The following is a 14,126-nucleotide window of genomic DNA, read 5'->3' on the forward strand; positions in this document are numbered from 1 at the left end:
ATTTGATAGGTTCAGGAAGCTGCACCGGAGGGAAGATGGAACCTGCAATCAATATTAAAAAAAAAAAAAAAGGAACTATGTTTCTAAGAAAAATGCATCACTGGTTTCCCACAGGAGTTGTTTGTGTACCATATACCCTAATATCGGGGGGGGGGGGGGCAATGTATCTAATCTTTTGTGCTTGGCTCTCCCTAGCCATCTCAACAAGAAAGAAAATAGATCTTTTACCAGCTTTCTGATATTCTATAGTAAAGACTGCCTTTCCTTTTAACCCATTCATTCATCAGACAGCACAAAATAAAATATACACCCCCCCCCCATCTATTTCTCTCGGCTACTAGTTTAGTATATTTATGGTGCATGAGTCATCGAGCTGCTGTCTGATTGGATAAAAACCAAGCACCCCTGAGACCGTCAGTCAATTACAGCTATTCTCAGCTTCATTCACAGATTTATTAGCTTGCACACACGGAGAGAAATTCATTCGGCAAAGTTCATTCATAAAAATTTCAACACTCTGCTTATCATTCTGCACATCTCAGCCTTCTGCTGCGAATGGGCTCCTGAAAGAAGCTCCAAGAGTCCGGGAGGGAGGGAAGCTCTGAGGCAGGGTGGGCAGGCTGGGAGGGAATCTGAGGAATACGGCGGGGTGGGGTGGGGGAGAATGGAGGGATCGGGAGTCAGTGAAACAATGCGGAGCAGCTCCTGTCGCTAGTACTCCTGGCTTGTGGCCCAGAATGGGATGCAAGACCAGATCTTCCAAGAGAGGGCAGCCATCAGAATCAAAGAACCCAGACAGAAGGGCCTTTGACTCATATATACATTATATTTTTCCTCTTTAAATGAACAATCACAGGAACAGATAAAGGGTTAATAGGCCAGTCATTGCCCCGCCCTGTGGGAGCAGGTTTGAAAGTTCCTGTGAGCAGAAGGGGAGGCTGGGGGAAGGGGGGGGCAGGGGTGCGTGCTACATATTTCTGCTAGATTCCTGCAAGGCTAGAGATGCAGCTGGACCGGCTGGCCAGTGTTCTACTGGGTTCTGTGCGGAAGAGTTGGCGGTGAGGGATCCCTGTCGCTGGTAGCCTGGGTGCAGGATTTCCCAGCAAGGAATCCGAGGCGAGAGCACCGGGCCCCTGCCTCGGTCAGGGAGGGACTGAAATCAGAGATGGGGAGGCGTTTCCCCCTGGGCTGTCATCCTTAAGCGTCCGGAGCCGAGGCGGGCAAGGGTTAGAGCAGAATTAGAGAGGTGGCTGCTACGCGATTTGCGAATTGCACGGGGCGTTGAGGCTTTTGATGTCCATACCGGTTATCTGCCAGACAACGAAGCGATTTATGCTACAATATCCTGTTTCAGCACTGCCAAGGCTATGCGAGAACGCGGCCAGGACAGCCTGGCAGGACTTGTGCTGTATGTAGGACTCTTTGGGCACCCCGGGATGCTGCACAGGGCCAAGTACAGCCGCTTTCGGAACGAGTCCATCACGTCTTTGGATGAAGGCAGTCCTGGAGTCTCTGTCGGGAACAAGGGCTCGCCGCAGCCACCCCACCCTGGTCTGGCACCTCACCTGCCGGCTGAAGATGCCACCTTGCCGACCCAGGAGAGCCCCACCCCACTGTGCACCTTGATCCCCCGCATGGCCAGTATGAAGCTGGCCAACCCTGCCACTTTATTGAGTCTGAAAAACTTTTGTCTGGGTACCAAAGAGGTGCCCCGGCTGAAGCTCCAGGAAAGCCAGGATCCGGATCCCAGTAGCCCGGCATCCCCTGAAAGCAGTCTGAATAAAATCGGGTCTGCACCTGCAAGGCAGCCGGACCTGTTGGGACACAGGGTGACCTCCTTAAGCCCTGATGCTTGCCCACTTCCTGGTCCTGGAGAACCAACCCCCAAAAGCAGGCAGGACAGACACTTTCTGCAGCCCCTGTTGGGGATGGGCATGAACTTCTGCGTGAGGGTAAGTCCATTTCCCTCTCTGCACTCCTGAAGACTCTGGGGGAAAGAGACATTTTCCCTGATTTCTGCAAGGGGCTATACATTACCTGCCTGGGTTCTAGATTTGAACAAGACATTGTGCAACTGGGCCAAGGGAGAGGGGAGCTGGCTTTACACATTTTCCAATAAATATCTGGCATGTACCAGAGTCAGAAAGACAACCTTTGGTTCAAGGGCATGAACTGGTGCTAACTTGTAGATAGTTGCTTGTGTAGGGACAACTTTTGATACAGACAGCTGAGGTGGCACCTTCTTGTCTCCATTGGACCTAACATTGTGGCAAAAAGAGTCAAGGGTTTCAAATTTGAATAGTGGTTGAGACTTGGTAGATTATAATGGCTGTTGTATTTTGCATGAATCCAATAGAAATTTCTGTTAGAGAGGAGCATGTGGTATATAAGGGAGCTTGAATTAGTTCTGAAAAAATTAATTCAACATTTAACAAACACTTCTCAAAATATGGCCGAGTCTTCAACCCTTGTGCTAGGAGGAGGTCTTAGCTCCTCGGTGCATATTTATTGCCTACACTGCAGCAAGTAGGCCTTGTCCATGGGCTACGTGAAAAATCAAGGCTCTCACTAGCCTTGCATCTGTCCTTGCCCAGTCAAGATCTGGCCCCTTGCCCTTTTAAAGCTCAGATCCCAGTGAACACTTGTAAAATAATAAGAGAACAATGCTTACCTATGGATATCTAGTGTGATAATGCTGAGGGAATTCAGAAAAAGGGAAAGGTGCTTGTGATCTGGATTCATTCATGTGGTAAAACTTCAAGGGAAGGTGCATCTTGGAAAAAATATCATGTCTAGAGGAGATTCCTGGAGGTGCAAGAATAGGAGCAAAGACATTGTGGTGGTGGCAGGGGACCCTCCATAGGGCTATACAGGGCTTCCTTGAAGAGAAAGGAGGATGCTGGAAAGTGGAGATAGTGGGTGATAAAGAGAGTGGCTGGTATCACAGTGCTCAAACAAACATGAATAAAGACAAGTATAGACCCTGCATAGTTTAGGGATGAGGGGCAGTTGTCCAAAGCTCTCCAATGCCAAATGAGAGGGTTGTAAACACTCTGAATGGTGAACAAGAACCCTCCCTGGTCTGTAGGCAAATCATGACTTGATGGCAGTAGTTTTAAAAGATCAGACTATTGATTTATTGGACATGAATTGAAGCAGGAAAAAATTTGCGGCTGGAAGGCCAGTGAGAAATCTTGTTATTGCTTTTGTTTGTGAAGACTGAGGATGATTATTGTGAAGAGTGAAAAATTACTTTCAAATTTAAGTCTTGGAATGACATTAGCAATGCCAAAGAAAGAAAAGGAGTAAATTAGGGAGGGGGATTTGTGCTAAGTGTGCTTTTGAAAGGTAACATTAAAATAATATTATCTAGTGGTGCTAATACGTAGGTAGAGAACAGAATAAGACTGGCACTAAGGTGAGAGTTTTGATCTGAAGGTATTGATTTGAGAGCTACTGCAATAACTGGATCACAGACAGACAAGAGGGGATCTTGAGGAAGGCCAAATAATAAATTCCGGAAGGGTTGTAGAGGGAGCAGGCTCAGGGAATCCTCAACAGATGGGCACCTGCAACCTGAAAGATAAATGTATGGAGCACTCAGTTCTTGCCTTCCAGCACAGTGAGTGGCCCATATTGGAAACACTTTAATGTATCTACTGAAAGTTCATTTGTCAAGCTTCAGTGCGTGCCAAATCCTCGTAGGAAAACAAGTGACTCTCTTAACCCATGCTCTCTGCATCTGTCCTTCTGTGGCCTGCAGATCCTCTGCCCTCTGCTTCACCTTCCCTTCTCTCTTGTACCTCCTGCCACCTCCCCACACCCATACACCTGTACAGTTTTAAATGTGGAATAGTTGCTATGCAATCTCTATTTTCCCTGGGAAGTGATCCAGCTGGCATTTTAGGTTTTTAATGAGGTCACCAGCTGTCTTTTCATGGCAATGATAACTGACCCCAGGAAAAGTGCTGACCCCATGACCCACATGCACACTAGATAATGCCAATAGCTGTGATGTGACTCCAGTTACTACCTCTCTTACAAAGTCACAATACATGGAAGAGCTTACTTGAATTTTTATACAATCCTAGCTTTACAATTTAGAAGGATCCTATTCATCAACTTATCAAAATCAGTGCCTCCATGAGGAAACTGTACCCTAAAGAAGTAATTTTTAAGGCCACACTTTGAGTCCAAAGCAGATTGAGATTTGGAACCTGAGTCTCCTGTGTATCATTCTTGGTGCTCTTTCCCACAGGTTCTCATCCTGATGGATGTTCTTGTCCTAAGAATCCTTTTGAGACATGAACCTCTTTTTAAAAGCTGCAATGCCAACCTATTAATATACAGTGAAAAAATATCATACCAAGTGAACCACAAATGTGATCCATGTAACTCATCTGCAGGAAAAAGCACATAGGAAGATTTAAGTCAGTGCTTGCTTAATGATGATGTCTTTGGATCCAGAAGTAACATTCTTAGTGGCTAGTGGACTGGGCGGGGAGGGGGGGCGGCGGAATTTTTGTAGGCAAAATCTGCCTCATAGTCTAGTCTATATCCATGACATGTAACTGCTCCCCTCCCTGCCGAAACTTATTTGCCAACTCATCCACTCATTTATTCAACAAGTATGGACTGTGAAACAATTATGTGGTAAGAACTATTCTAGTTTTTGTTCTGGGCATCCGTGAGCAAATCGGACCAGGTGTGAGCCCTAATGGAACTTTCATTCTAGTGCATGGAGTTGGGGCCTAATAAAACAAGCAAGTCAATGTTTCAGAGGGCAGTGAGTTCTACAGAGAGCAATGATGCAGGGTAAGTGAAACAGGTAGCACCTGAATGAAGAAGGCAGATATTCCTTCTGGGTATAAAACCGGTACTGTTATAGCTTCTTTTCGTTTTCTTGCATCTTTTCTCTTTGCAATAGAGACTGTACTTTTCATCTACTCTAAGTTAGCATTGACATTGGGTTAAATGTCTTTTTAGAAAAGGACTTCCATTGGTATTATGACATAAAATTAGTAATACAGTTAAGAAGCACTATGAATCCTAAGCACCTCCCACCTGCAGAGGGAGCAGGCTCAGGGCATCCTCAATAGATAGGTACCTGCAACCTGAGTAACTTTCATTTTTAAGCTTAGACTTTGAACCCCCTGAAGTCTCTCTGGAAAGACGTCCTGGCAAACCATTTTCTGAGATACCAAGCCAGGAATGAGACAGTCAGGCCCTGGTTTGGGCAAAGTAGTGAGTTGGCTGAAGTCCATTAAGTGGTGTCAAATGATGACTTTCATTCTCATCATAAAAGTAAGTATTGTTTCTTAATGAGGTCTTCCCAAGGCCCTTCAGTCATCAATAGTCACTCACTTAAAGGTCTCCAAGGTGCCCAACATAATCTGCAGTAAGTGTAGAAAATACATAATGTGATCAGCACTCTCACTCTAAAATGAGAGAATTTCCCTCTGTGTTCTTCAAAGTGTCCCCTAGCATGAGTGTTTAATGACTCCAAGACTCCTTTCTTCACATGGGAGGTGTTTAAAATGTTTAGTTCCTTTTCCCACCACACCCCAACCCTGAACCTGCTCCAACGACTAAATAAAGCAGAAGCAAAGAAACTAACTCTGACAGAGCTTCTCCGAGTAACCTCAGAGGTTCTCACAACAATGCTCTGAAGAAGACTGTATTCTCCAGGTCAGGACACTGACACCCCAAGGGTTTGGGATTTGCATATACATTACAATTAGTAAGCAGTAGATTGTGGATTCCTATCAGGGTTTGACTCCTGTGGTCTTCTTCCTGCATTTCACCTACCTTTGAGCAAGACTGGAAGTTCATGAATGAAATAGTGTAGATGGAGAACCATACTAGGCAGGACAGCTTTGATACAGAACCAGCCCATAGAACTTGGCATTTATTTGCACGATTCTATACTCTTCACTTTTACCCAACCATTTTCCCCAGACTGTATTAGTTTGCTATTGCTACTATAACAAGTATCACAAACTGGGCAGCTTGCAACAACAGAAATTTATTTTCTCACAGTTCTGGAGGCGAGAAGTCCCAAGGCAAGGTATCAGCAGGGCCATGCTGTCTCTGAAGGCTCTAGGGGAGGAATCCTTCCTCACCTCTTCCAACTTCTGGTGGTTGTCAGCAGTTCTTGCTGTTTCCTAGCTTGTAGATGTATCACTTCATTCTCTTCCTTGTCTTCACATAGCATTCTGCCTGTGTGTCCATGACCAATTTTCTCTCTTCTTATAAGAACACTAGTCATTGGATTTGAGCCCATCCTAGTCAAACTTGACTCCATCTTAACTTGATTACATCTGCAAAAACCAATTTCCAAATGAGGTCACATTCACAGATTCTGGGGAGGTTAAGATCTGAACATATTTTTCCTGGGGGTTTTAGTTCAACACATAATAGTCCCCCAAAACATTAATTGCAATGTGTTTGCTTACATAGGTATCCTTGTGTTCATCAGCTTTGTGTGTAAATACAAATTTGTCTTGAGAGATTTTCTTAACCTTCCTTTGTGAATATCACATTTACTCTGACAAATCACCTTGTTCTGTCTAGTGTTGTATCTTATTTCTGAACCAATAATCTTGTATTGTCAGTATTCTAATTTCAAGACTAGATGTAGTTCACCAAACTAAAATGTTATGTCTACCTCAAATATCTTTTCCACAAGAAAGTGTAGGTCTAGAAGTTAGACAGGCTGGGTTAAAGCATGAAGCTGACTGGCTTTGTGACCTTGGGTGAGTCACTTCACCTCTCTGGGGTTTCATCTTCACATACTTGAAATAAGAAGACTGAATAAATGCTGTTTATTCTCTTGAGGTTCCAAGTCTTCTTTTCCACATGTCTGAAATCTCTTACTATTAGGACTTTTTTTTTTTTTTTTTTGGTTAGAAAGATGTCTCTGGAAGAAATAATTTTTAGCATCATCTTGTGAACAGAGAGGATAAAGAATGTCCTTCAGTTACTCTTTGAGAAACACTGAGCTGGCTTCATTATTAAGCCAGGAAGGGATGTGTTCTAATGGCATGGGTAAAGGTGGTAGATTTTAGAGGTGTGTGGAGAGGAGTCAGACTGTGGAACAGCACTCAAGTGTGGGACTCCAGGGAGTGGTGGAAGGTGGGCTAGTCTAGGGGAGGCCAGGGTTGGAAGAGGGGCACGATGGTGGCAGGGATTATGGGAGCATGGCATTTCTCCTGTGTTGGTCTACCAGAAGGACTGCAGGAGCAGCAGGAGTTAACCCTTCCCTGGTCTCTCTGGACAAAAGTGCTTAGAGGAAAAGGCCCTGCCAGACAGACAACCTGGTAATTCTAATCTTGAAAGAGGAAGGCTTGTGACTCCAGGAGACCCCTGGAGAGAGACAGTCCCATGGTGTACACACAGCAGGGCCAGGCAGTGTCGCTCAGATGCCCACAGCTAAGGAAGGTGGCTTTCTGCCTCTGCCAACTTCCCGCTTTTCTATGTGATTGGTGATTTAGTGGGAGGTGGTGAGAGTAGGTGGAAATAATTCCAGCTAAACAGACAACTTGGCTTGAGGGTATTGCATTTTCCTCCCTGTTTCTTTGTGGCGTGTTTATGAAGTATATTCTACTAGGACAATCTTAGGAAAATCCTGGCATGTTTGACCTGTATTTTCTTTTTTTTTTAAGAACTTTCCATGTCCCTTGATCTGTCTAGTCCTTCCATACACCTTGACACCAGAGCAAAAAAGAGTTTCAGATATCAGTGAGTCCAAATGCTTCACTTTACAGTCAGCTCCAAGCTGTTTAGTGACTTGCCCCAAACCATACGTCTCGTTAGTGGTAGAGCCCAGAAAGTTTATAGCACTCTATTTTCTACTCCTATCATGCTTATTTTTTTCCATTTTCTGCACTCAATGTGCTATTCCAAACGTTCTCTATTTGGTTAAAATGCTGGACATGCTTTAATAAAACCAAAATCCAAACTTTTTTTCTAATAGGAAAATTGTCTTAAAATAGTAGTGAGAAGATACAAGAAAGAATGGGAGAGTGGCAAGGAGCTATTAGAAAACATCTGATGCTGGGTAATGTATAAAGAAAAGAGGTTTTTAAGCTCACAATTTCAGAAGCTGAATTGGGCAGCCCCATCTATTTGGTCTCTGGTGAGGGTCACTTGGCTGAATCATAACATGGTGGATGGTGTCACTGTGTGAGTGTATGGGAGAGGGCGAGATCACATGGAGACAGGAAGCTTGAAAGAGTCAAGGTCCAGGCTGTCTTTTATAGCAACTCACTCTTGTGGGAGCCAACTGGGACTCTGTGAGAGCTACATTAATGCCTTCTAAGGGCACGTCCTTAATGACCTACTTACCTCCCATTAGGTCCCATTTCTTAAAAGTTCCACCACCTCCCAACACTGCCACACTGGGACCAAGCTTTCTACCTACCAGCCTTTGGAATACACACTAAGACCATATCCAAACTATTGCAGAGCCCTTAGAGCACTGGCTTTGACAATTTTCCATTGTATTTAAGGAAGTTCCTGAGGGTGGTATGTGTCCATGTTGGACTAGGACTTGTACAGTTATGCATGGACTGGCCTATTTCATTCATCTTCTATAACCCTCTGGGGGACATTTCTCCAATATGGCTTCTTTTCACTTCTGTTTCCTTCCTTCCTTCCTTTTCTTTCTTTCTTTCTTTCTTTCTTTCTTTCTTTCTTTCTTTCTTTCTTTCTTTCTTTCTTTCTTTCTTTCTTTCCTCCTCCTTTTCCTCCCTCTCCCCCCTCCTCCTCCTTTTCCTCCCTCTCCCCTCTCCTCCTCCTCCTCCTTCTCCTCCTCCTCCTCCTTTTCCTCCTCCTCCTCCTCCTTCTCCTCCTCCTCTTCCTCCTCTTCCTCTTCCTCCTTCTCCTCCTCCTCCTTCTCCTTCTCCTCTTCCTCCTCCCCCTCTTCCTCCTCTCCCTCTTCCTCCTCCCCCTCTTCCTCCTCCTCCTCTTCCTCCTCCTCCTCCTCTTCCTCCTCCTCCTCTTCCTCCTCCTCTTCACTGGGGATTAAGTTCAGGGATGCTTCACTACTGAACTACATCCACAGTCCTTTTCATTTTTTATTTTGAGACAGGTCTCCTAAGTAATTTAGGGTCTCTTGAGATTTGAGCTAAATATTTAACTGTGGAATTCAGACACTGGAGCAGAAGCACGAGAATGAAGTAACTGGAGGTGTGAAAGCCCACTTGTGAACCAATGCACTAACTTGGGACATTTGGCAATGCCTGGAGACATTTTGGAGTGTAATAACTGGGACAGGAGAAGGGTACTACTGGCCATTAGTGGTTAGAGGCAAGGATGCAGCTGAACATCTTACAACACACAGGGAAGACCCCATAACAAAGACTCAGGAGGCCCAACATGTCAATAGTGCTGAAGCTGAAACCCCTTTTCAGTGGGATGAATTGCATAAACCTGGGATGTGGATCAGGAGGTAATGCTAATGAAAAAATAAACTAAATTCCTACAAATTCCTAAATTGTTGAGACCGACCTTGAACTTGAGATCCTTCTGCCTCACCCTCCTGCGTTGTTGGGATTTATAGGTGTGCACCACCTTGCCCAGGTTACTTCCATTTTCATATTACTCTAAAGCCAATATTATGTAACCACATGGATGGGACTGAACCAACTCTGGAGAATGATCTAGATGATGCACACACACTCTTGAGTCAAGGCTGCTCTCTCACCCCTTCTACCGAGCTTTGCTTACTCACATCAGCTGTCTGCCCCCAGGGTGGCTAGGTTTTCATACCTACCTGGGCATGGGAATGTGAAGAAATTTCTAATCCTTTGTCTTTCACTTTCCAATTCAGACTACCTGGTAGAGAAGCTGAGAATGTCTTCTTAGGTGAACATACTCTGGCTCCTTTCTTTTATGCAAAAGGACAAAGGGTACTGGGAGGGGGGCGCTGGGTGAGACCTCCAGAGTGGGTGAGACACTCTCAGCTGAGAGTGCCTTTTTACTATTCTAACAATGTTGCAGAGTTTTTCAGAGTAGGAGTACTCCAGGATTAGTACAGACTATCTATAATTTGTGGGTCAAAAATTTCAAAAATGAAATTTCCCAGAGAAATAATGATAAGACTTGATAAGCTTTCTCTTATGGTTAGAGAGAGGATCAAGCTAAGCACAGAACTTGTGTCATAATAGCTTCCAGGTGTGGGGAGGAGAATGGATGTGGTCTAGGAGTGCTTTGGGGCACAGAAAAAAAAATTAAAAAGGAAAAAAAATGATGAAAGGCCAAATTTGACTTTGGCCATTCCCCAAGTCCCTTTGGCATACCTTCTCCTGGCCAGCCATGACACTCTGGTAGAGCCTTCTTCCCTAAGCCTTTTCCATGGTCAGTAGGAAAGGCCTGCTTTCCTTTCTAGAGTTGCCTGCTGACATCCATGGTCAGCTCTCCTGTTTCCTCCATACAGCAGAGTGAAACATTTGCATTTTGAAAAGATGCTTATCTACTTCACAGACTCTTCTTTGTAGTATTTTCCAAGTTTGCTGAGGAGCACCTATGTCAGTTAAAAATGATTATTAAATATATAAATTTCTAGCCTCCATCCTGGACTTATGGGATCATAGTAGTTGAGGCTTGGGCCCAGACATTTGTATTTTTATAAGCTATTTATGCAATTCTGATGCACAGAAAATATGGGTAACTGCTGAACACAGTGCAATGGTTCCCAAGTGGGGATCATTTTGCCAGTTGGGTCATTTGGCAATGCCTGGAGACATTTTGGGGTGTCATAACTGGGACAGGAGAGGGGTACTACTAGCCAGTAGTGGTAAGAGGCAAGGGTGCATCTGAACATCTTACAACACACAAGGAAGACCCCATAACAAAGACTCAGGAGGCCCAACAAACATGTCAATAGTGCTGAGGCTGAGAGACCCCATGTCAGTCGGATGAATTGCATAAACGTGGGATGTGGATCAGGATCAGGAAAAATAAGCAACCAACCAATAATTTCTATAAATCTAAATTAAGCAACTTCTAATTTTATTTACCTCATTCCCTCCACCAAGACCCTAATATAGACCCTTTCACCTTCATCATTGTAGTCACCCTTAATGGGCTTCCACAGTTCCAGTTACTTCTTTCTTATGTCTCTTCCCCAATGTCTGAACTCCTCGGTTTGATATTTAGCTCAAATCTCAATATTATCATCCACCAATCTTTTCTAAGAATCTGGAATTCATATGAAATTATGTCCTCTTTTAAATGCATAGATTTTCTAAAGTTTATACTTTGCCACCTGAGTTTCCACCCCACCATACTCCTCTTGGCATCCACTCAGGATCTCAAGCAATGGGGGTGGGAGTGGGGCAAAGGACCCTGAAGTTGCTGAGTCACCTGCAGCTCAAGACATCCATGAGCAGCAGATTCTACTTCAACTCAGGTGCACTCTGGGCTAAATGGCATCTATAGGCTAGCTGGCATCCCAATTGTGGCATTACACCATTATTGGTAGCTCATTTCACCAGTAAGAATTTTAACAACTAACAAGTAAATTTTAAGAACAGAGCCATCTTGGGTTTGGAAACTTCTAGTTACAGGGGAACACATACTATGAAGCCAGAGACTTGAGGAGAAAGACTATGTACTGTGAAGACAGTTCCAGAAATCGGACCCTCCTCCACCATGCCTTTAGATAATAATTTATATGAAATGGTGAAATGCATAATTCAAGATTAAATATTTTAACCTACTATGAATTCTAGATTCTAAAAACATTATTGCTCCACATCTCCTCTCTTAACATTGTTTTTTAAAGGTGGGTCTCAGAACTCATCTGTCCATTATACTACTCCTTTCTGTTTTAAGATAAGTTCAGCTCTCCAAGGTCATAGCACTCATCGGCAGTACAGTAAGGACTGAAGTCCAGACTTCCTGACTCTCACACCAGTGCTCTTTCCACTATGTCATGGGAATAAGACAATTCTTGCATGAGGATGTTACAACAGTAAAGAAGAGCAAAGTTGTCCACACAAATTACTGTAATATGTCAGGTGATAATAAATGGCACCAGAGTGCCAAAGGAAAACATTCTGACTGTTCAGGAAGGAAGGGGTTGGAAGGCAAGACAGGGGTGCCAGACCCATCCCATACCCCTCACTCTTCTTATCCCACACAGCTTCTGTTGTCAAGTCCTGTTAATTCCACCTTTTGATGTTCTCCTCCATTTTCCTCCATCCTCACGGTGGCTTCTTAGGTAGGGACTATAATATGCAGTGCTTCTAAACTTGTTCCATCAGCTTCTTATGGAACTAGTGTTGTGTGAAATATGCTGGGAAACTGCTGTTGTAGCTTTCATTAGAAACCAGAAGATGAATAATCATAATACAAGAGAGAAAACAATATATGCCTAGAGAAGATAGATACATCAGCATCAGAGAAGTAGAAGTGACTTCTAGCTGGGTGGTCAGGAAAGCCTTTCTGGGCCTTTGAGATGGTCTCTAGGGACTGGATTGAATGTGTAAACAAAGGGGTTTTCAGATGGGCAGGAAGTAGATAAGGAAATGTAAGTCGTACACAAGAGAGAACGTCGCTTTTCATTTGGCCAGAGTAAAGGCTGCTTGGGAAAGACTGGTGGATAATAATATTCTGATTTGAGCTAACTATCAAACTGAGGAGTTCAGTCATTGGGGCAGAGGCATGAGATTGAAGTCACTGGATGTGTGGAAGCTCATTAGGGTGAGTACAATGATGAAGGTGAAAAGGGTCTACATTAGGGTCTTGGTGGAGGGAATGAGGTAAAGAGAGAGTGGTAGAGGTATTATGGAAGAACAGTTTTATAAGGGGCACAAAGAAAGAAAGGGTGAGGTTCACCTAGGATGCCTGAGGATTTGAGGTAGCTGGCTTAGGATAGGGAGGGGGAGCCAGTGGAAGACATGGGGACCCAGGAGGAGAAGCAGCTGAGTGGGACAACCAAGGGTTCCATTTTGAACAATCTGAGATCAAGGTGGCAGAATCATCCAGATGAGAAAGATGACCAGCAGGCAGGCAGAGATAGGAGAACATCTGGCCTGATGTGTACTTTGTAGACCAAGCTTCTTTAGCTGACAGTGTCTGACAACTGTCCTATTAAAATGAGAGATTTCAGGTGATTCTTAAGAGTGGTAAAAATTTTTGAGAGTGATGTATCTTTTTTTAAAAAAATTCTAATTTGTTATGTATGACAGTAGAATGCATTACAATTCATATTACACATACAGAGAACAATTTTTCATATGAGAATGGTGTATCTTAATACTATGTATTAGAAGTCCTCTTCTCTGTTACTATTGAGGCTTGTTATTATAGGACATAAAAATTACATACATAATTTTAACACTTAAGTTAAATTTGCCTAAAGTGTGCTTTTGTTTTGTAAGGTCAAGGGGCCTTTATCTGAATTTTATACACAATGATTCTTTTTCCTTTTCAACTTGGGCATAAATTCTACCCACAGTACCTTATCTGCATTCCTCATTTCAGTATCTTTAAAGTGGAAGATGTCTTGGAGACATCTTCAGAGCAATCTCAGTTCTCAGTGAAGACCCGTTTCTTTTCTTTCTTTCCTTTTTAATTTTGTTGGTGGTACTGTGATTGAATACAGGGGTGCTCTATCACCCTCAGCTCTTTTTATTTTTATTTGAATTATTGAATGTCTTGTAAGTTGCTGAGGCTGACCTTGAATTTGTGATCCTCCTGACTCAGCCTCCTCTGAGCCCTTGGGATGACAAGTGTGCACCATGTGCCTGCCCAATTTTACTTTTTAAATCATGTGTTTTAGAGTAGGTGTATCTACTTCTAACTTAATATATTTTCAAAAATAATTAGCCTTCATAAAACTTTCCAAAGCTTTTGACTTATTTTCAATTAATTACCTTTTAAACAAACTTCTCACTCATGTTTTATCAGTGTGTTTAATATCTCCTTAGATTATGTGATTTCAGCAGCAATGATTTTCAGCAGCCAGATTCTTGGAAAGCCCATAGTTCAAATTATCATAGCAGGTGTGGACACACTGGTGGCCTACTGGTTAACAATCCAGCAACATGATGTGTTGATATGTCACACAGTGCATTTCTGATTTTCATCATCACATACACCTGCTTGGTTGCATGGCT

The 14,126-nt window shown here is 43.5% G+C and overlaps 1 protein-coding gene across 2 annotated transcripts in view; it reads left to right on the forward strand.

Annotated features, from left to right (window-relative positions):
• Positions 1-962: 962 nt before the first annotated feature.
• The window catches only part of Shc4 (SHC adaptor protein 4), a 128,971-nt gene continuing 115,807 nt past the window's right edge, over positions 963-14,126 (forward strand). Inside the window, exon 1 of one of the 2 annotated variants that reach the window (XM_040274722.2) lies at positions 963-1,952. In XM_040274722.2, the coding sequence (XP_040130656.1) occupies positions 1,368-1,952 (585 nt within the window). In that variant the 5' untranslated portion in view covers positions 963-1,367. The remainder of the gene's footprint in view (positions 1,953-14,126) is intronic. The other variant, XM_005316542.3, reaches the window with a different exon arrangement.

Source organism: Ictidomys tridecemlineatus, chromosome 5 (genome assembly GCF_052094955.1).
Source record: "Ictidomys tridecemlineatus isolate mIctTri1 chromosome 5, mIctTri1.hap1, whole genome shotgun sequence".
Classification (NCBI taxonomy): Eukaryota; Metazoa; Chordata; class Mammalia; order Rodentia; family Sciuridae; genus Ictidomys; species Ictidomys tridecemlineatus.